This window comes from Mustela lutreola, chromosome 10, assembly GCF_030435805.1.
Source record: "Mustela lutreola isolate mMusLut2 chromosome 10, mMusLut2.pri, whole genome shotgun sequence".
In the NCBI taxonomy this organism is placed as follows: Eukaryota; Metazoa; Chordata; class Mammalia; order Carnivora; family Mustelidae; genus Mustela; species Mustela lutreola.
The window spans coordinates 19516546-19538784 of record NC_081299.1 but is presented as its reverse complement, the minus strand read 5'-3'; the positions used below and the strand labels follow the sequence as shown (position 1 = coordinate 19538784).

At 45.7% G+C, this 22239-nt stretch overlaps 1 protein-coding gene across 3 annotated transcripts in view; it reads right to left on the bottom strand.

Annotated features, from left to right (window-relative positions):
* ARID1A (AT-rich interaction domain 1A) overlaps window positions 1-6577 on the bottom strand; it is a 69803-nt gene extending 63226 nt beyond the window's left edge. For all 3 annotated transcript variants that reach the window (XM_059138352.1, XM_059138353.1, XM_059138354.1), the window contains exon 1: window positions 5373-6577. In XM_059138352.1, coding sequence (XP_058994335.1) covers window positions 5373-6512 — 1140 coding nt within the window. In that variant the 5' untranslated portion in view covers window positions 6513-6577. The remainder of the gene's footprint in view (window positions 1-5372) is intronic.
* Window positions 6578-22239: the final 15662 nt, after the last annotated feature.

Genomic DNA, 22239 nt, shown 5'->3' with positions numbered 1-22239 from the left:
CTTCTCTTCCAGGACAGCATCTTTTTACTTCCAATCTCTTTTAGATCATCTCTCCTTATCTCCACATCTCCACACCCCCCCCCTTACTACCCCCTTCCCTACCCACATTTCTTTTTCTCCAATGTTACTTATTCCCCCACATGAGAACAGACTAGCATTATCTTTGCTTGAAAACTGTTTATTAATTTGCCTGTCAAACATTCTATAGAGCCGTTTACATCTCACTACAGAAACCTCCTGGGTACATATTGACAGCTCAGCAAGTATTTACACAAAGCTCTGAAATACTTGGTTCCTTCAGAGAGGAAGAAGCTGCTGTGTCAAGCAGAGAATGATCAAACACCTTTTCCTCTACCTTTTCCCCTCTTTCATAAAGGGAAGCTTCCTTTTAGCATACTTCGAATATGCCTAAATTATCCTTCTAAACTACTAAGCCAGGAGGAGAAAGAAAGGAAATTCAGGTGTGCTGGAGAAGAGAGAGAACAGCATTTCCAGCATTTGGAAATCACACCATGTAGCTTAAAAAACCAAAGGTATGAGAAAAGGGCAACAGGCCTATGAAATTGACCCTGTAATGCTTGGCTTTTCCTGTTCCAGTCTCAGGAACGTTTGCTCCTCTCTCAGCAAAACTTACAGGACAAGTTCAGGCACTCAGATTACAACCAACTGCCCAAACCAGACCTAGACCTGCCCAAACACCCAAAGAGTCTGGAAAACTTAAAGAGACCTCTCCCACCTTCCTAACCTCCCCCTCCAAAAAGAAGCAGACTGTTAATGTTATGAATATCTATTCCCTACCCCACCCTGAATCTATTCCCCAAATCCCCTCTTAGAGATTTTGAAGCAACTATTTTTCAAGTCTTCCTTTAATGAAGTCTGACCAATTTTTCCATTAATGTTTAGTGTTTTAACCACCAGCAAGGTAGAATGATTAATGACAAAGTTTCAAAGCAAAATAGTTTGGTAGGGCTTTTTCTGTAAAGGGCCACAGATCATCGTGGTACCCAATTGTTCAGAGCTTGCTCCTGTAAATCCTCAGGAGGAAACAGCCTTGAGTTCTTCAGGCCCAAGGGAAGACAGTATCAAGACCCCTACCGGTACATGTATAGGAAAAAGTTGCCGTCATGTTAAGTCAGGTACGAAAGCACAGCCCAATGTGTAGCATCAGAGAAAGCGGCCATGCAATCCACCAATTTCACTTTACTGATGAAGAGACAACACCAACGGCTTGCCCCAAATCACACAGCTTAATCTAGAACTGAATGTGGAATCAAAGCCTCTTGCTCCTGAGCCTTGTGCTCTTTACCCCCCCACCACTATGTCACACACAACTCAGTGTGCATCAATAATAATGATCAATCTAAACAAGGAGAAACCCAGAGATAAAAGCCATGGGAATCAGGACTCCATTTTAGAGACTGAGGTATCCCAGTTCACTGGCAGGAAAGAACAGTTCAGTGCCAATTTATTTTGAATACCATATTTTAACCATATATTTGCTCAGTTCGGTGGCTTCTAGAATTCTATAATACAACCTTGGGAAGTGGGGTGTTGGGAATGGGCCTGCCATACTCTGTTAGCCTCTTTCCACATTTTCAAAAGTTCACTAACTTCGTTGCTAAAGTCTACTGTAGACATCACACCCTGAAGGAATCAATCCAACAGATGAAAGTTTAATGCAACCCAAGACATCTTATTACAGCAGGTGCCACTTGTCATGGTTACTCTGTGTCACACACAAAGGAAAGAAACCTTGAAAAGTCCTTACAGGGCCCAATACAAAGAAGCCAACCTTGGTCTTGGATGCTTTCTCTTCTCTTGCCACCAACCCAACCCCCATCACCCCTAGTTTTCTCATGGACAGTAGAGAAACATGAAGCCTCACAACTAAGTGCCATTTCAGTGTGGTTTTCCTGGTCCCTCCTACTTGAGAGAGCTCCAAGAGTCCTGTATTTTAGCCAGCCCAGAATTTCTGCCAGCAGGCATTCCCATAACAAGCCCAAGATTCCTGTATTTGTTTCCCAGGAATCGGAAATATCATAGCAAGAACAGCTAAACTTCTACAATCAAATTCATCTTGATCCTGGACCACATATTCTATTTCATTTTTTACTTTGATGAGCTGATACTCCTCTCAAGGTACTACAGCTAAAAGCATCCCAAATAAAAAGCTTCACATGAGGCTCAAGCACATAGGTGACCGAAAAATATTTCATCAGTAGCAGGATTCAACACCTGAAGCCACAGTGTTACATATGGAAAGCAATAAAGGAAAAGTTTGCTGGCTGGGATCTTCCTGCTCCTGTGAAAAAGACAGAGCCACAATACAAACACTTAGCTAATCTTTATTTCATAAAAGTAGAGTCAAATGAGAACATTACCATCTTAGCTGTGTCAATCAATTCTCTGCAAAACAGTCTTAATCCAAGACTGAGAAAGGGACAGAGCAAGACCCTCTTATTTAAGAATGCTTAAAAAGAAGGATTCGTCTTCTGACAAGAGCTTTATCCTTAAGTAGCAAAGAAGAATTTGTATCAAAATCTATCCATCGGGGCGCCTGGGTGGCTCAGAGGGTTAAGGCCTCTGCCTTCAGCTCAGGTCATGATCTCAGGGTCCTGAGATCGAGCCCCGCATCGGGCTCTCTGCTCAGCAGGGAGCCTGCTTCCCTTCCTCTCTCTCTGCCTGCCTCTCTGCCTACTTGTGATCTCTGTCTGTCAAATAAATAAATAAAATCTTTAAAAAAAAAAAAAAAATCTATCCATCTACATGGTTCATGGAGACTACCACAAAACTGAAAGTTGTATAGTCCCTTCCACAAGTGAATGCTCAAGAGGTCAGGGAGTAGGCAACTGAAATGAAATTGAACAGGAACCTTGCATTAAGTGCTAGGTATGGTGATGTTAAAAGTGAATCCAGAAATTCATTGAGAGGTAGCACAGACAAGCTTTCAGACAGGGACGACATTTATTTTTCTACCATTTACTCAGCACAGAGCATAGTATCTAGCACACAAAGTGCTCAAATATTTAATGACTGAAAAACAGAAACCACTCTATGGCAAAAGTTTGTTTTATCCAGTTCCCCCCACCCCCTCAAAAAAACAAAGTGTTTGCCTGGATATCCCCAAACCAGCAGAATTCAAATTAATTTTTGCTTGTAAATGAGTCTTAACTTACCCCAAATTATTTCTTCTAATAGTTTAAGAAAGGTAACTGGCTCACACTTCCTCCCCTCAAGGGAAAAGAGATGTAATGTCTCTTATCCAGAAAGAAGAGGATGTTCTCTTCTCTAAGACAAAACTTATCCTCCAGAACCAGAAATTCCATATAAAACTCCCGTTTCTTGCCCCAACACAGAACATCATAGACAATGTGGAGTCAAGGCACAGAGCTCTAAATCTGCCATTTAACACAGCTATTTTCAAAACTCCCAGCTCAAGAGAAGAGAAAAGCAGTTCCAGGATGAGGAAGGAACACAGCTAATCAATGAACAAAATCTCATAGCAGGAAGGTACCACTAGGTACTACTGGGGGCTGGGGGCAGGAAGAGCTTTTCCCCTTTCAAAAGATACCTACTCCACAGAATACCCAATATTCCTGACTAAAACACTGAAGAAAGAAAGATGCTAAGAGATACTAAGAGCAAAATAAAAATAAAATAGAATGCATAAAAATGTACCTAAAAGTTGTCATTTCTAAGCAAATACCATGTATCATTATAGGTTTGGAAGACAGAAAAAAAAATGGAACATACCTTAAAATGCAAAGAAAAAAATTAGATGACCTCTATTTCAAAGCTCTAAAGTGACTGATGACAAAACAGAAAACCAGCCTTTTTGATATCCCAGGAACAAATGCTAAATTTCAACAAACCAGGCCTTTAGGAGAAAGTCCCACACAAGATCATAAAAGATGTCAGCTTCTCTTTAAATCGGAGCTGCTCTCCCAAAGTTCAATTAACAAAGTGTTAACAAGATTCAACATGTAAACAAAGAATGAGGCCAGTCTTCCTTAAAACAGAACACTTGAACCTAATATGAAATTCTCTCAGAAAGCTTCCAGTTTAAGAAAAAAAAAAAAAGTTTTCTCTTACACCCCTCCCATAAAGATCCCACATTTGTCACTCAATAAATAACCCCAATAAAATAATTTCGATTCTGAAAAGCGAACATGGTCAAAATTACTCAAGACAAATGCATCTTCAGAGCCATCAAAGAAGTCATTTATACCATCAGGAAAGTCACAAAACCAAAACAAACAGCAAACCCATTGTAGAGAAAAACTCAGCTACTGTTCTGACAACACAGAATCTATTTCAGGCTGCATAAAACATAACAAGCAAAATAAATCCAAGGTACAAGCAAAATGCCACTGCCTCCTCTTTTGTTTCGGCACAATGTAACAAGGGCAGCCTGTCTGGGGCTCTGCTCCTGCTGATACAGTATTGCTGCTTAAACCTCCCTCCTCAAGGTCACAGCCAATTTCAGCTCTGGAATAAAAGGCAGATAGTGGCAGCGATGGTTTGGGTTATCACTGGCAGAAAAGCAGAGTGTAAAAGTTTATGAGCTCATCAGGATTGTTGTACCATTACATCAGAGGCAATTATAAATGGCCAAGAGCAGGAGATGGGGAGCCAATCAGATCACAGATAGGATGTCAACCTAAGACCAACTGTCTCCTGGCTTTGACAGAAGGATTTTACCTCCATAATTCAAATCCCAAACCAAAGCAATCTGCACTTACTACTCCAATCACTCAGCTGTTTACCAGCACTTCCAGGGAGAAGCCCAGGCCACTGGGCCGACGGAGACTAAGACAGGAGATGGCCCGGGCTGCCCTGGGTGAACCGCAGCCGGCCTCTAGCTGCCCCCAAGCAGGCCCCTGACCTCCCCCGAGGTACCCCAGAGCCCGAGGGGCCCCTCCTTGAAAGCACAGATGGGAAACGGCCTAGAGGAAGGCAGGAGGGCGGGCAGAGAGGAGCGGCAGGTGAGCAAAGAATTGTCCACTCAACCCCCGAGCTCATAGCACTGCACACCCCTAAGCTGAGCCCCCAGCACCCCCCTCACCCCGGGCCAGGCCCTTTCCCGCACATTCTGCCCTGCACCCCTCTGAAGACCCCAGGAGTTCGAAGGGACCAGGGGAGAGGGAGAAGGGGAGCATACACCTCAGGGAAAGCCCCACACAAAGGCTGAAGGAGGGAAGGAGAGGAAGGCAGACAGGCAGCCATTTTAAGAGAAGAGCCAGACAATGGCAGCTCCCCAGCAGTGGGGGCCCCGGACTGGGGGTAGCCCAAGGCTGTGGCCTGCTCCCCGCAGCCGCCACCCACTCCCAGGACCCCGCTCACCCCAGCCCCCTCCCCACTCAGCTGTGTACCTGCGGGGTCCGGGCGAGCGGCTGCCCCCCGCCGCCGCTGCTCCCAGGGCTCATGGGCGCGTGGTGGCTCCTTTGTTGGGCCCCTCCCGAGGCGGCTGCTGCCGCCGCCGCCGCCGCCGCCGCAGCCCCCCAGCACTGCGAGGCCATGTCCGCCGGGCCCTTGCCGGCGCCCCCGTCCTGGGGCCCGCCGCCGTAGTCGCCCCCGGGGTAGCCCTGGTAGCCCCGGGCCGAGCTGGGCGACGTGAGCAGTTGGTTGAGGGTGGGGGTGGCGGTGGGCTGGGGGGTTCCCCCGCCGGCCGCTGAGGGGCCGCCTCCCCCCATGGCCCCGAAGCGCTGCTGAGCGAAGGACGAAGACGACGAGGAGGCGGAGGCGCTGGAGGAGGGAGGCGGCTTGGAGCCGGCGGCGGCCGCCGCGCCGGAGCCCGGAGTGCCACCTCTCGGGGAGCTCAGCGCGTAGGCCTGGGGGGGCGGGGGGTAGGCGCTGCGGTTGGGGTAGTAGGAGTTGTACTGGTGGTTTGGGAAGCCGTGGTCGTGCGAGTTCTGCTGGGGCCCCGCGTAGGGCTCCAGGCCCCCGCCGCCGCCGCCGCTCTGCAGCGCTGCCAGGCCAGGGCTTTGTTGTCCGCCATGTTGTTGGTGGAAGACGGCGGCCGCCGCGGCGGCGACGGCAGACGGGCTCCGGCCGTAGGGTTGCCCGAAGCCGTAGGCTGGGGGCGGCAAGGCGGCCGCGGCTGAGTGAGGAGGCGCCCCCACCCCATCGCTGCTGCCGCCGCCGCCGCCGCCGGGCGGCTCCGTGAGGTTATTGTTCAGGGCGGGCCTAGGGCCCGCGTTCCCGTTCGAGTTCTTCAGGTCCGGCTCCGCGCCGGGCCCGCCGCCGGCGCCGGCTCCACCGCCGCCGCCACCCCCATTGCTCTCGGCCCCGTCCTGCAGCTCCTTTCCCAGCGGCTGCGGCGGCCCCACGGCGGGGCCCTCGCTTTCCTGCCCGGCGGCTGCCTTCATTTCCCCGCGCTCGGCCGCTGCCGCCGCCGCCGCCTCGCCCCCCGCCTCCTCCCGCTGCTGCTGCTCCGCTTTCTTCAGCTCCGAGGGCGGCGGCGGCGGGTTGCCCAGGCTGCTGGCGGCGGCGGGGGCGACCTGCGCGGCCATGATCCCCGCTGTCTCGTCCGCGGAGAGACCCGGCCCTGTCTTCGTCTTCTCCCCCCCTCCCACCCCGCCCCGGGGCCGAGTCCCCCGGGCTGCCCTCCCCACCCGCCCGGGCGGGCCTCGCGGGGCTCCGCTGCTGCGCGGCGCTCGCTCGCTCGCTCCTCTCCCCCCCGCCCCGCCGGCTCAGGCTCCGGGCTGGCGGCGGCGGAGGAGGAGGAGGCGGCGGCGGCCGAGGCGCCGGCGGCTCAGCTGCTCCCGGCTCTGTAGGCTCGGGACCCGGCTCTCCCGGCTCATTCCCCCCAAGCCCTTGCCTGGGAATGAGGGGGGCGGTGGAGGCTCCGCTCCCCAGGGCCTGGCCCCGCTGTGACTCTCCGCTTTCTGCTGCCGGAGAAAGGAGGAGGGAGGGAGGGAGGGAGGCGAGGGGGAGGGGGCGGGGAGGGAGGGAGGGAGGGAGCGGGGGGGAGGGGGACCCGGGACGGGCGGGCTGGAGGGCGCGCGGCAGCAGCCCGGGCGCCGGGAGGCAGAGTCGGAGCGCGGACCCGGCCGGGCGCCCTGCCTCCCCTCCCCGGCCGCGGCGCGGGCCGAGGCTGCTGCGCGGCAGCGGGCTGGCGAGCGGGCGGGCGGCCGGACTGAGCGGCTAGAGCGCCCCACTCTCCTCCGAGTCCCCCTCACTCCGACACGAGGCTCAGCACTGCCATTTTACCCAGCACCGTCGCGGCCGCCTGGCAAACCCGGAACGGAGCGCGGAGCGGGTGCAGGCCATGGAACGGACTCGCTCCCTTCCCCTCACAAAGGAGGAGGGGAGAGAACGAGCCGCGGCGGCGGCAGGCCCTCTGCCGCTTTCGCTCGGCAGCGCCGCCGCCGAAGGCTTCGGGGAAAACCCGGCCCGGAGCCCACGCCTCTCCGGAGCCTGCGCCGCCTTCCTCTTGGCGTTCCTATCCGGGTTGGTCCCCTCCAGGCCGCACAGAGGGGAGCGGGCAGCGTGAACTTTACTCGCGGCTGCAAAATTGGCCTGAGCCCGAGACCGCGGCTGCCTCGGCCCAGGCCTGACCCCCTGGCAGCGGGCCTGGTCTCTTGGCTGCTACTTAGCACCTCTACAGCACTTTTCTTCAAAGCCTTTTACAAACCCGCTCTTAAAGACCCAGCTGAGTGAACGAGCAGGGCCTTACATTTTACCCCCTTTGCAAGCCCAAAGGAATGACAGATCATTGTTCAGACTTTCCGTTTTTCCACTCCCCTCCCTCATTAGCCGGGCCTCATAAGGCCCTGGGGGCATGAGGTTCCAATTATCCCCATTTTATAGAATTGAAGACCGAGGGGAAGGGACTGCCTTGTCTGTCAAAGCACAGAGGAGGGTGATTTTTAAAAGTAGCAGAATCCCCGTCCATTTAGCCTTAAAAGAAAAAAAAAAAAAAAAAAAGAAGCCGTCAAGTCCTCCCACATTCAACAATGTGATCAGAATATAAGAATGGGTTTGAGATCAAAGCTGAAAGCAGATCATCTCAACCTTAGATTATCTCAACACTAACATAAAATGACCACCATTGAAGCTATTTTGGGGACATATGACAGCCTTCTAGCAGGAGAACCCAAGGCCAATTTTTCCTCTTAAGAGAACTTAGGCCACAATGATCATAGCCCCAGTCTCTGAAGATAATACCTGTAAGACTGTGAACACTTGACACAAGAGGCTCCAGGGACTGAAGGAAACTGAGTGTTCAAAGGAACCACAACAGAATGGGGATGGCCACAGAGAGGCCAACCATTTTCTCCTTACTTAAAGAGAGAAAAGGGGCAGTCTAGCAGGTCACTTAAAAAATGGATGCAACCAAATTGTTTTCAACCCCCCAGTGTAAAGATTCTTCAAAGTTTACTATTATATTTCAAAAGGTGCCAATTGAGCTAGAAACATACATAGAAAACTCTAGATCTCCAGCCCTACCAAATCCCAGCAGCAGCTTTTTCCTCAAGCTGATTTGGAATGCTCTGACGTGACAGGCTGCAAAAGCCAGAGGGGATTCCAGCTCCTCACCAGGCCCAAGGCTGCCTTGGGAGAGGCCCAGGCCAGTGTAGTCACTAGACACCAGGGCCTCTTTTCCCCTCAGATTTTATAAATTGAGACGTCATAGCCACAGATCCATTATCTTAGAACTTCCAGATCCTACAGGCCCCTTGGACAAATTCTGGTCATGCCGCTGGTCACCGTGAATAATTAAAAAAACCTGAAGTCATTCCTACTCTGAAGAAAAGTTAATATCATCTTACACTAAAAAGACAAAACCTTTCTGTTAATCTAAGCCTGGTGGGTTTCCACCCCCCCCCCCCCTCAAGTCAAGAACCAAACTACCAGGCTCTGACCGACTGGAATGGGCCAGTGCCCTCCTTTCACTCACGGTCCTCAGGGGCAACTACTCTCCCGGTGCATTAGGTCCTAGAAACCAAATTATAGGCTGCCTCATAAATGGAGCTTGGCTATTTAATCAACTGCTTCTGAGCTGGCAAACAGTCCTGAGTCCTGCACACAAATGAGGAATTTTTACATGCAATTACCCTGCCATTTTCCTCAGAGCTGGAGTGTAATGGGAAACCTGGAGCCTAGTGAAAATCTGGAAGCAGAATGGATTTGTCTCCAGAGAAAGCCCTCATTCCCCTTATTTTCGATGGCAGTGAAATTTGAAAAGTGCCAAAATCCCTTTCCTACACGTGGGCACGCTGTTTTGAAAACAGCCACCATTTTAATCTAGCAATAAGGTAAAGTGCGTAAAACTCTATCCACTTGGACTGGAGCAGGTAATGTAGGATTTCTCCTTTACCATTTTTTAAAAAATTTCAAATCGTTTAGGGACCTCTCCCACCTCTACCTTTAGAACCCGAACCACTATCCCAGGGACTGCCGAGTTGAAGGGAACTTTCTTAGAAACTGGCCCATCAGCTTTCCCTAGGGGCAATGGCAGCGGGAAAGGGGGGGGGAGGGGAGGAGCTGGGCACGTGGCTGGCCGGAGCTCTAAGACTCAGGTTTGGGGCTGCGGGTTCTCCCGGTGGAGTTTTCTCCCCCATAGCCCCAGTATTTTAACCCCACACCCAGGCAGCTCAGGAATCCCGGCGCAGATTGGAGAACTAGGACTAGGACAGCGCTACCCTCACGAAAGCGCCTCAGCCTCCAACAGCCTGATGGCAAATATGGACTGAATCGTTGACATGGAAACCGGACTAAAGTCTTGCTCGCTCCCTCACAAGAGAGTTCTTATCGCCATCCCCGACCGCACAGCACTTGGCAAATATGGACTGGATCTCCCGCCCAGCGGATCAGGCGGAGTTTCTCCGCTCAGCTTTAACTCCAGCGGTTGCGGCAGCCAAGGAGGAGGGCAGGGCTGCCAGGACAAACCGACTGAAAATGGCAGAGGATGTGCTCTCATTTTATCCGGCTTGTACAGTGTGCAAGGATTGGGCCCGAAAATATAGGAACAACCTATTAAAATCCACGCAGTCAACTGCAAAATGTGGAACCGAGGCCTGGAGGGCTTGCTAAGAGAGGGAAACGTTTGCTGGAAGAACAGCCCTTCCTTTCTCACAATTTGCTTCCTTAAGGGTCCGAAATATAAAACTCAACAAACAAAAAAGATCGAGATCGGCTCCTTCCTTTCCCCACTTCTTTTGGGGGGAAGACGTTTTAAGCCCTGGGATCCTAGTGAGGGTTTGCCTCGGTTCTGAATAAGGCGCGAGGAATCGGAGGAGCGCCGGGTTGTGGCCCCCACACGCGTCCCCGCCGCGGCAAAGCAGCAGACACCCAGCGGAGCTCTCCCGAGTGCGAACTGGAGCTGCGAGTTTGAGCAAAAGGGCAACTATGTCAGTTGACGGAAGCCAGAAGCGGAGTTCAAATCCTGGCGTGGATTTCCGTCTGGAACTGCCTGCTTCTTAAAGTTTGTAACTCCGTGTTCAGAAACAGCCCCAGCGGAGGCTTTGGGAGCAGTGTGAAAGTCTAGCACTACCATCTGACAGCGAACAGCAAAACTTTGGGCTGCATATTAAGCGAGGAAAGTGGATTGAAGCGAGAGTCAAGGCAATTCATTATATTATCGGCTCCCAGACGGGAGCTGTAAGATACGAACTGGATCGCCAGGGAGAAAAATGGAATGGAGTCTAAATGGCGCTCAACAGCTCTTAGCGGTAAAATTGTGCCTGCTCAACGTCTAGAATCCTGAAGCAGCAACCCCAGAAGCATTGAGCTTGCCAGGCGCTCAACAACTGCTTGTGTAGATGCTTTCTTCCACCAATCTCAAAGTTTTAAAATAATTTGGAGAAATTCACATATAGAATAATAAGGAACACATTTTGAGAAATGTTCATTTCTGAATGAGGCTTTCTTTTTTTCCACTACCAGAAGAGTAGCTCTCCAAAAATACCTTAGGGTGTACATCAGTTTGCTTTATAAAATGAGAATTACCCTCACCATTACCTCTCCAAAAACTAAAATTAGAAATAAAGTAAAGATCCAGGCTGGTCTGATTTGTGGCAGATTTGAAACAAAATCTTACAACCCAGGTTCCATCTAACATGAGGAAATAGGTACCAACTCTCCCACTCTATTATGTACCTTTTCCTTATCCATCAACCTCATTGGTGAGCATGCTGTCTATTCTTTTGGAGATAACAGAGAGTAAAAGTACTGCCAATATTTTAAAGACAAACAAACATACCTGAACTGGAATTTTATAAAACCACTGGGCAGATCAGGAATTTGGACATTTCTGCTGAGGCTCACTGAAGGTTTGTATTCACCAACTGATACAAAAATAGTATATGAAAAAAATCTACTTGCCAAAAAAAAAAAAAAAAAAGCCCCTTTATAGTCCATTAGAAGAGAAACTTCATGATTTTGTATTTGGTACTTATTATACTAAGTTGGTTTTGGATTTGGAGAGCTAAGTACCAACAATATTACCAAGAAAAGATAAGGTCATCAATCTTAATATTGAAGTCTATTGCTCAGGAACAGAAAAAGTCTGTTATCTTCGACTTCCCATATTAAATCAATGTAGGCTGCTTTTGTTTTGCTTTATTTTAAAACCAATCCAGGAAAATTTCACACACGTAAAAATGATTGGAAGAGAAATTTTTGGACGTTGAGGGTAGAGGAGAAAATCAGAAGGAAAATCAAATATTCTAGGTGGGTATTTCCTTCAGCCCTGATTGCATAAGGCTTTCTTACACTGCCATTTTACTGAGATAGGAGAAAGAGTCAGTGAGTGGGGAGGTTTCTCATAGCAACTCTGGAATGGATCTGGAATGGAGTCTTTTGCTCCAACACAAGTTCTGTAGAAGAGAGTGGGAAAGAGAAGAACTGTGTGAGCACTGACAAAATGGAGGGAGGCAGGCAGTCCTGTAAAACAGGATGGGAGGCTGAAACAGCAAATGTGCTGCCTGTTCTCTGCAACACAGCTACCTCAAGAGAATACTACAGAATGATCATCCCGGGCTTTTTATGTAAGAATCAAAGAAAATCCAAAGGATCCTATTAGGCATAAGACAGGAAGTGAATGGCCCCTAAGGGAAAGCATTCTGACTAGCTTTAATAGAATTGAAACCCAGCTATCCCTACAGAAAGAAAATGGCTTCTTCCAAAGAGAAAAGAAAAGTGGACCAAACAAAAAAGGGAGCTGTGAGATACTGTGGTGGTAGTGTTGTGGCACTCTAGTGAAATGCAAACTTACCAATGACACCAAAGGAAAGCTGCCAGGAAAAACTACTGTGGGTTTTGGCACTTTTCCAAATTATCACTTTCTGCTTGGAAATTTAACAAAATTGGATTCAAAAGCAACCGGAGGGGCTGAAGGGTGGGCACTGGCAGGTTAGTGCTCATTGGCCTACCCCTCCAGAGAAACTCCTGGACATCTGGGTACAAGTGTGTTGTTCTGCCTGTCTTGCTGTGGAGGAAGAAGACAGGAAACAAAGAAGAAACAACCCAACACACTCCATCAAGCCTATCCGACAGGCCATTGAAAAACAACACTGAACCCCCCGCCACACACACATACTCATACTGCTCTCTACCACAGTGTGTTTTCATCAATAGAGTCCATCCACAAACTATACTCAAACAAAAGAATACACCATGCCATTCAACGTTAGGGACTATTTTTGCCCCAAACACCAAGACCAGGATATTGATTATACATTTCGTCAATGTGAGGTCCTTTTTGACCCAGAACAGTCCAAGGGCTCTCTCTCTCTCTTTTTTTTTTCCTCCTCAACCAACCAACCAACAGCTAACTAAGAATATGGATACTCTGTCCAGCAAAAACTGGAGTTGATGGCTGATGTTGTGTTTCCCCTTTAGCCCATAGAAGTCCAAAGTATTCTAGAAAAGGAGTATTATAGTTGACTCCACACCTACTCTCTGTTTTTTTATGAACTAGCAACCAGTGTTTCTAAGATGGAATTGTGGGAGAATTAGAGTAGTCCATGGCCTTCAAAAAGATCTTCTCTAGGAAAAAACAGATGTAAAGAGGTAACCCTGATTGGCTACTGAGGATTTTTAGTAATCCTTCATTAGCATGATTTATAACTGATCATGGAGAGGTTAGATAGAAACCATTTTTATAAACTTAACCAAATACCATAGATCAAGGGCACCCAGTTTCCTCCTTGAATACTCCCCTTTCATGAGGAGGCAACTTCACCATAGGCATCTGACCCTCCTCAGCAATCCTTGAGTTGCATGTGCTGTTCTGACCTAATTTATACCAGAATGGGTCTTCTGAAGCTCAGTAATCTTGTGAGCATGTTATTCTTTCAACTAGAAGTTAATTAAGTGACTATTGCTAATAATAAGGTCATTCCAAAGCCATATTTATATACTTCATTCAGCACCATGTTCCTTGCTTTTTTTTTTTTTTTTTTCTTTCTTAAGATTATTTACTTACTTGAGAAAGAGAGCACAAGTTGGGGAGGGGAGACACAGAGGCAGAGGGAGAAACAGACTCCCAGTTGAGCAAGGAACCCAATGCAAGGGTTTGATACTAGGACCCTAAGATCATGACCTGAGTTTAAGGCGGATGCTTAACTGGCTCAGCCACCCAGACATCCTTCTTGTTCCTTGTTTTAACTATGTCCTAGAATACTTATTAATGCTATCAGATATAGACTTTTTTAAAAAGATTTATTTATTTATTTTTAGAGAAAGGGAGCACGAGCAGGAGAGGAAAAGGGAAAGAGAATCTCAAGCAGACTCCATGCTGAGTGTGGTGTCTGATGTTGGGATCGATCTCACCACCCCAAGATTTCCTGAGCCAAAGCCAAGAGGTGGACACCACCCAGATGCCTCTTTGTTATAGACATTTCTAAAGTCCTACAGTAAAACTCAAAAGACAGCCTTGTGATAGCAAGAGTTCTAGGAATAAATGCAATACCAAACAGGAACAGTCATGCTGAGCCGTAACCGTTCACTGACGTCACCTTTTGATTGCCTGTGTGCGTGTTCATATTCTCAATGATCTGCTAATTAAAGATTACGTAATTTAATAGGTTCTTCACCACTGCACATTATAGGATGTGACCTAGTCTCTCCCTTACCTCTATCCCACATGCACACACATACACACACACTCTGACATCACATTTTGGTGTATGATGCCAAAACTAGAAAAATATTTAATAGGAACAACAGGGGAAACATTTTTTCTAAACAACTAAAAGGGGACTGGGTAATAAGAGATGCTTGTTTTCTACTTTATTTAAGGTTTTTACTTCTATACTTCAACCCCAGAACACACACAAACAGACACACACACACAGAGGAATATACACAAATATATACAAATATACATATTCTACATATGTAAAGAATTCAGCAAAATTCTTTATAAAATAGGTTTTTTTAGAAAAGATATCTTCAAATGTGTGTGTGTGTGTGTGTGTGTGTGTGTGTGTGTGTGTGTGTTTTAAGTGATCACTGATGCCAGTCAGGATTAAGGTTATACCAAACATTACCAAACATATTCTATACTGCCATTCTCCAAAATAAGTGAAACAGAAGAAAAACATGGGGAAGGAATTTACAGGAATGGAGTACTACAAAGACCATGGAAAACTCTGTTAGAGGTTTTATTTGGGAGATGAATGGGGGTAGGGATGGGTTAAGGAAAGACAAGATTTAAAGGAGGATGACCGACCTAATATTCAAGGCAAAGAGCTTACCATTTGAGAGCTATCTCAACATTTGAGACAAATATCCAGACTTTCATTTTAAGTCATATTTCCAAGTGGCTGTATTCATTTATAAGCTGTAATGATCAAGATTTCATTTCTTTTTTTTTTAAAGATTTTATTTATTTATTTGAGAGAGAGAGACAGTGAGAGAGAGCATGAGCGAGGAGAAGGTCAGAGGGAGAAGCAGACTCCCCATGGAGCTGGGAGCCCAATGCGGGACTCGATCCTGGGACTCCGGGATCATGACCTGAGCTGAAGGCAGTCGTCCAACCAACTGAGCCACCCAGGCATCCCCAAGATTTCATTTCTTTTAAGATTTTATTTATTTATTTGAGAGAGAGCAGGAGAAGGGGGAAGGGCAGAGGGAGAGGGAGAAGTAGGCTCCCGCTGTGTAAGGAGCCTGATGCCCTGCGCTCAATCCCAGAACCTTGGGATCATGACCTGAGCTGAAGTCAGAAGGTTAGTCCACTGAGCCACTCAGGTGCCCCCAAGATTTTAAATAGACTCAAGAAATCTAATCATATGAACTATGTGTGCTCAGATGTACAAGAAGAGAGGCTTTCCAGGAGTCAACTGTCTCTGCACTATGATACTTTGAAACCAGTCTAGAATTTTCCATTTTTTGATTTTGGATATAAATTCTGTCATTGAGTTTACTCTAAATGGAAGGCCCATTGACATCACTCTGCTGGGATGTACAATATTGTATATATACACAACCTTTGTACCGCCTATAAAGGACATTGTAGGCTGATGTCTAAGAGGAAAGACAATGCCTTCAAAATAATATAGGCTTTTTTCATTCAAAAAAATTTTTTTTAGATTTATTTATTTATTTATTTGACAGAGAGAGATCACAAGCAGGCAGAGAGGCAGGCAGAGAGAGAGGAGGAAGCAGGCTCCCTGCTGAGCAGAGAGCCCGATGCAGGGCTGGATCCCAGGACCCTGAGATCATGACCCGAGCCGAAGGCAGCGGCCCAACCACTGAGCCACCCAGGCGCCCCTTCATTCAAAATTTATAAGTTCTTAGAGCTCAGGTCAAGGTCCCTCATTTTTTTTTTTAAGATTCTATTTATTTATTTGACAGACAGAGATCACAAGTAGGCAGAGAGGCAGGCAGAGAGAAAGAGAGGGAAGCAGGTTCCCTGCTGAGCAGAGAGCCCGATGTGGGGCTCAATCCCAGCATCCTGAGATCATGACCTGGGCTGAAGGCAGAGGCTTAACCCACTGAGCCACCCAGGTGCCCCAAGGTCCCTCATTTTCAAACAAAGTTAATGAGGAAAGAGAAAAGAGAAACAAACAAACAAAAAAACTTAAGATATGGCAATACCCATTCTATAGGACCTTGAGATTTGGGTGAGTATAAAGAAAATAATGGATGATAAAAGTATTGTGAAATCACTGGCTTAGTTATCAAAAGTATTATTATTAATAATATTAATGCTCTTATATTCAGGTTATATTTTAGTCATTCTTTTCCCCTAGGGAGAATTAAGAGAAATGAATCAAGATAACTTCTGCTCCTCCCTCTTTTCTCTCTTCTCTCTTTTTTTGTCTCAGTGTCACATAGGCTCTCACGTCAGGTAATTGTACTTGAACTAAACCATACAAAAATGTCCACGAGGTACAATTTATGCTACATGGCTGCTCTCAAAGCTCAAGTTCTTGTACATAACAACGCTCATAACGGGGACTTCTGCATAGATTGGAACCCAGTGCTCCTAAGGCAGCTGTGTGGAATGATGAGACACTTGTTCTATCTACTTGGCTGACTCCAAGTTTAGAATGGTCTTTGGTCTTTTTAACAAGAGGAGCAACTGTCCACCAAAACGAATGGCTAAGATGCACCAAATCAAAGAATATCCTTAATTGGACTGATGAGGAAGAAAAGAACAAGCGGGACTTAGCATCCATTTAATTGCAACTGTCCAACAGAACCCTGGTGCTGGATGAGGAAACAGAATACAGCCTTCCAACTGTTTGATCCTTGCTATTGAGGACAAGAATTTGATCTTTAGGTCAATGTTTGGAGGTTTCAAAATTAGTGATCTGGGAAGTCCCCAGCCAGCAGCTAGCACTTCCTCACTCCATGAACATGAGGCTATTCCTTTCTGGGGACTGGTGTCTCCCGTTCAGTCTTTCTGAGCACCACATGCAGCAGAACAGTTAACAGAAGAAATCCTAAATATTCAAAACCGCATGGAACAGGTAGAACCCCTTGTTTTCCCTTTCAAATTTGGAAAATATGTGTTTAAGAGTATTCTTTATAAAATAGTTTTTTTTTTCCAAAAAAGGGTGTCTTCAAAATCAGTTTTCAGTCGGAGTGATGTTTACCTTAAACTCTAAACATTATAAAAGTTGGAGTGATGTTTACCTTAAACTCTAAACATTTACCAGCTGGCAGCATTAGAGTCGTCTATAATTTAAAAATCAAATAGAGAAGAAAACAAATTCTTGTCTCCATACTGCTTAGGCCTTCATATAGGTAATGAAGAGTACATGGTGATAGAATGTGTTGGCAAGAATTTAAATTTATAGTGTAAAAAAGCGGTGTGTGGGGGGAATATTACTAAAGCTGCATGGCAGGAATTTGCCAATGATAACGTTTGCCTCATTTTCTTCCAGAAACCAGGAAAACCAAGGAGATGAAGTCAACCTAAAAGTCAAAAGCATATGAAAAGAAAAGTAAACATACACATTGGGCAGCCTCTGTGTCTCTGTAACTTCCAGAGAATAGACCAGGCATGACATGGAGGAACAAGGGACCTGGGCATTCACCTAGCAGTCTAGACCACGGACCTCCTAGGTCAGAGAGCCTCAAGAAGGAAGAAGCAGCAGTCCTTGCTCCAGCCCAAGCCATGTGCCTGTGATGTCATGTCATTTGCAGCAGGAATCCCTCTTCCATGGGGAGCTATTAAGGAGCAACTCCAATCCAAAGCAGGGTTTTCCAAATTGCCTCTCTCTGTAGGCTTCCCTGAGGGCCAGGCATTAGGAGAACTTGCCTGCTGTACCGGTAAACAAAAAGGAAAATAACAGAGGCCCTAAAATGAAATTAAGCAACAGTTTGAAAATTTTTTTCAACAAAAGTAAAGATTGTTGTTGTTGAATTATTTCAGCTTCACACTTAAGAACCAAGGAGACTGGGTGCTTGGCTGGCTCAGTCAGAAGAGCATGTGACTCTTGATCTTGGAGTCGTGAGTTCAAGTTCCATGTTGGGAATACAGATTACCTAAATAAATAAAAGGTTAAAAAAAAAAAAAAGAATCAAGGAGACCAAAATTCCTTATTGAATATCTGAACTTTTACTTTGAATTCCTTCATATCAGAACTAATAAAAAAAAAATCCATAGCTCTATCTATGAAAAATTATATTCCATATGCATTTTCCTAGAACTCTAAACAATATCTTTTTCAAATGGATGAAAAAAAAGAATCTTTTTTTTTTTTAAGATTTTATTTATTTATTTGACAGACCGAGATCACAAGTAGGTAGAGAAGCAGGCTCCCTGCCAAGCAGAGAGCCCGACACGGGGCTGGATTCCAGGACCCAGGATCATAACCCAAGCCAAAGGCAGAGGCTTTAACCCACTGAGCCAACCAGGCACTCCAAGTAAAAGAATCTTAAAGAAGCATCTCCTGAGATGCCTTCAGTTCAGGTCATGATCCTAAGGTCCTAGGATTGAGCCCCACATCAGGCTCCCTGCTCATTGGGGAGTCTGCTTCCACCTCTGCCCCTCCCCTGCTCATGCTCTCTCTCTCTCAAATAAATGAGTAAATAAATAAAATCTTTAAAAAGTTGTAATCTTATGATTGACCACTATGTATACACCATATAGTCTCTAGTACTCACAAAAATCCACTAAGATAAATAGCATTATCTCCAATCTATAATGAAGATACTGAAACTCAGATAAAGTAATCCAAGGCCATGACTCTGGTAAATGACAGAGTCAGGATTCAAACCTAGTTCTCTTACAAATTCCAAATACTAACTTTTCAATAAAAATAGATAATAAATTCCATAGTGTACTTTAGTAATATGCTTTTTCAAGATACTAGTAAATGCCACTACCAAGTATGAGGTAAAAATAAAACTATTTAGTTGGTCTTTTAACTTTATTATGATTTTTAAAGATTTATTTACTTATTTCGAAGGGAGAGAGTGCTAGCAGGGAGAGAGGTACTGGCAGAAGGAGAGAGAGAGAGAAACTCAAGCAGATTCCACACAGCATGGAGCCTGATGTGGGGCTTGATCTCACAACCCTGAGATCAGACCTGAGCAGAAACCAAGTCAGACATTTTAGCCAATAGCGCCACCCAGGCGCCCCAGATCTCTTAACTTTAGTTCAGAGCTGACATAATACCGATCCCAATCAGGCAATAAACATAATTTCACTGGGTGTCTTAGAGTTTCTTCTCTCTATTCAAAATGTGATTCTACACACAAAAATAGACTCAAAATGGTTGAAAGATCTAAAGGTGAGACAAGAATCCATCAAAATCCTTGAGAAGAACACAGGCAGCAACCTCCTCAGCCTCAGGCACAGCATTTTCCTGGACACATCGCCAAAGGAAAGGGACACAAGGGCAAAAATGAACTACTGGGACTTCATCCAGATAAAAAGCTTCTGAGCGGCAAAGGAAACAGTCAACAAAACCAAAAGACAACAGACATGGGAATGGGAGACAACAGACATGGACAGACAGACAAAGACAACAGACAACAGAATGGGAAAAGATATCTGCAAATGACATATCACATAAAGTGTTGGTATCCAAAATCTATAAAGAACTTATTGAACTCAACACTCAAAAAACAAATCACCCAATCAAGATATGGGCAGGAGAGATGAACAGACATTTTTGCAAAGAAGACATCCAACAGACACATGAAAAAGTGCTCAACATCACTCAGCATCAGGGAAATACAAATCAAAACCACAATGAGATACCACCTCACACCAGTGAGAATGGCTAAAATTAACAAGTCAGGAAACAACAGATGTTGGCAAGGATGCGGAGAAAGGGGAACCCTCCTACACTGTTGGTGGGAATGCAAGCTGGTGCAGCCACTCTGGAAAACAGCATGGAGGTTCCTCAAAAAGTTGAAAATAGAGCTACCCTATGACCCAACAATTGCACGACTGGGTATTTACCCTAAAGATACAAATGTAGTGATCTGAAGGGGCATGTGCACCTGAACGTTTATAGCAGCAATGTCCACAATAGCCAAACTATAGAAAGAGCCAAGATGCCCCTCAACAGATGAATGGTATATGCTATATACCACATCTTCTTTATATATACATCTATATATAGATGTGTGTATATATATATATACACATACCCACACACCCCACATACATATATATGTATATATACATATATGTATATGTATAAAGAAGATGTGGGGTGTGTATGTGTGTGTGTATACATCTATATATAGATGTATATATATACATGTATATATGTGTATATATATGTATAATGGAATATTATGGGGCCATCAAAAAATGAAATCTTGCCATTTGCAATGACATGGATGCAAGTAGAGGGTATTATGTTAAGTCAATCAGAGACAGACAAATATCATATGATCTCACTGATAGGAGGAATTTGAGAAACAAGGCAGAGGATTATCAGGGAGGGGAGGGAAAAATGAAATAAGACGAAACCAGAGAGAGAGAGAGAGAGAAACCATAAGAGATTCTTAATCTCAGGAAAGAAACTCAGGGTTGCTGGAGTGGAGGGGGGTGGAGGGATGAGGTGGCCGGCTAATGGACTTCCGGGAGGGTATGTGCTATGATGAGCACTGTGAATTGTGTAAGACTGATGGATCACATACCTGCATCCCTGAAAGAAATAACACATTATATGTTAATAAGAGTAAATAAATAAAAATTTTAACTTTAAGACTTGAAGCTTTAACTTCAAGACTTGAAGTTTCAGGATCACTTAGGAGTTTCTTAGAAATGCACAATGTCAGGTCCCATTTCAGACCTTCTGAAACATAATCTTCATTCGGACAAGATCCTTAGGTGCTTTGTATGCAACTTAAAATTTAAGTGGCACTGTCTTAGAGATGGGGGATTCCAGAAAAAGGGATGCCTCTCTCCCATACTGAGGCCCTCCTTGTTCCTAAGACCAGGGAGGGAGAGAATGGTAAGAATGCACTCACATTGTTACGTTTCTTCTCTGTTTTTTTTTTTTTTTAAACTATATGTTCAAATGCACTCAAAAATTACCTTTCCTCTCTGTTTTTTAACTATATGTTCATCATTCTTTTTTTTTTTTTTTAGTGACAGGTTTATTGAGGTATATTAAAACTCACCCATTAAAGTGCTATGGTTTTTAACTTACTCAGTTATGGTTTTTAACTTACTCAGAGTTGTGCAACTGTCACTGCAATCAATTTTAGGACATTTCATCACCCCCAAATGAAACCCCATACTCTTTAAAAGTCACCCCCAATCTCCCCAGCCCCAACCGTAGGCAACCACTAATCTTTCTGTCTCTACAGATTTTCTTCTTCTGGACCTACAATACAGTACAGTACAATACAAAACAATACATGGTCTTTTGTGATTGGCTTCTTTCACTTACCATGTTCTCAGGCTTCATCCATGTTGTACATCAATGCGTCTTAATCGTTCCTCATAAGTGGTAGTTGCTCCTTCAACAGAGGTGGAGGTACCTGACAATGGGACCCATCAGCCACTCCTCCTTGTGCAACTCCTGAGTGCCACTGTTCCCCTAGGAGAAGCCTGGCACTTCCCATTACTAACAACCCTAATAAGGAGATCTTTAACAGAGTCCCCTTTTCCCATCTTCTCCCTGGGATTTAGCAGCTCAAGTACAGCTGGTCCTTGGCCAAGTTACTCTCCACAACACCTGCAGGCCCTACCAGTGCTGCCACCTTATGCCCATTTCTTGAAGTAGTGGACACTGGGTCGGGCACTGCCTTCCTCCCCAGAGCCCTGCCCTTTGCTGTTTCCACAGCAGTCAAGGTTGTGACTCATGACAGAGTGTGACCAGGAGAGGCCGAGGGTGTGCTGTGTGGGAACATACGCTTGGTACCTTCAGACAACCAAGAGGCAGAGAAAGAAACAAGTGCAAATGCACGTGTGGCTAAAAGGGACACGCTTTTGCAATCTCCCTTCCTGATTCTCTCAGCTTTCTTCAGCTACCATTTCTCTTCCTCTCTTCAGCTCACTTTCATTTCTCTATGCTATTCTTCTCAGAATAGGGAACCTAAACATCTCTCCCCTTTCCTTTCTACCTGGATTGTTTTCTCTTGTGCTTCCAGCAGCACAACGGTTGGGTTCTTAGACATTTGGGTATGCTAAATTACTACTTAAAAAAGAGAGTTGGTCTAAACATTCTGCCCGACTGAACAGCAGATCAAGGAAAAGGAGGGTTTTTTTTGTTGTTGTTTTTGTTGTTCTCCAAAATCAAGGTGTTCTTTAATAAATGAAGAACTCTTGATATGAAACATAAATGAAAATTAAAATCAGCATAATAA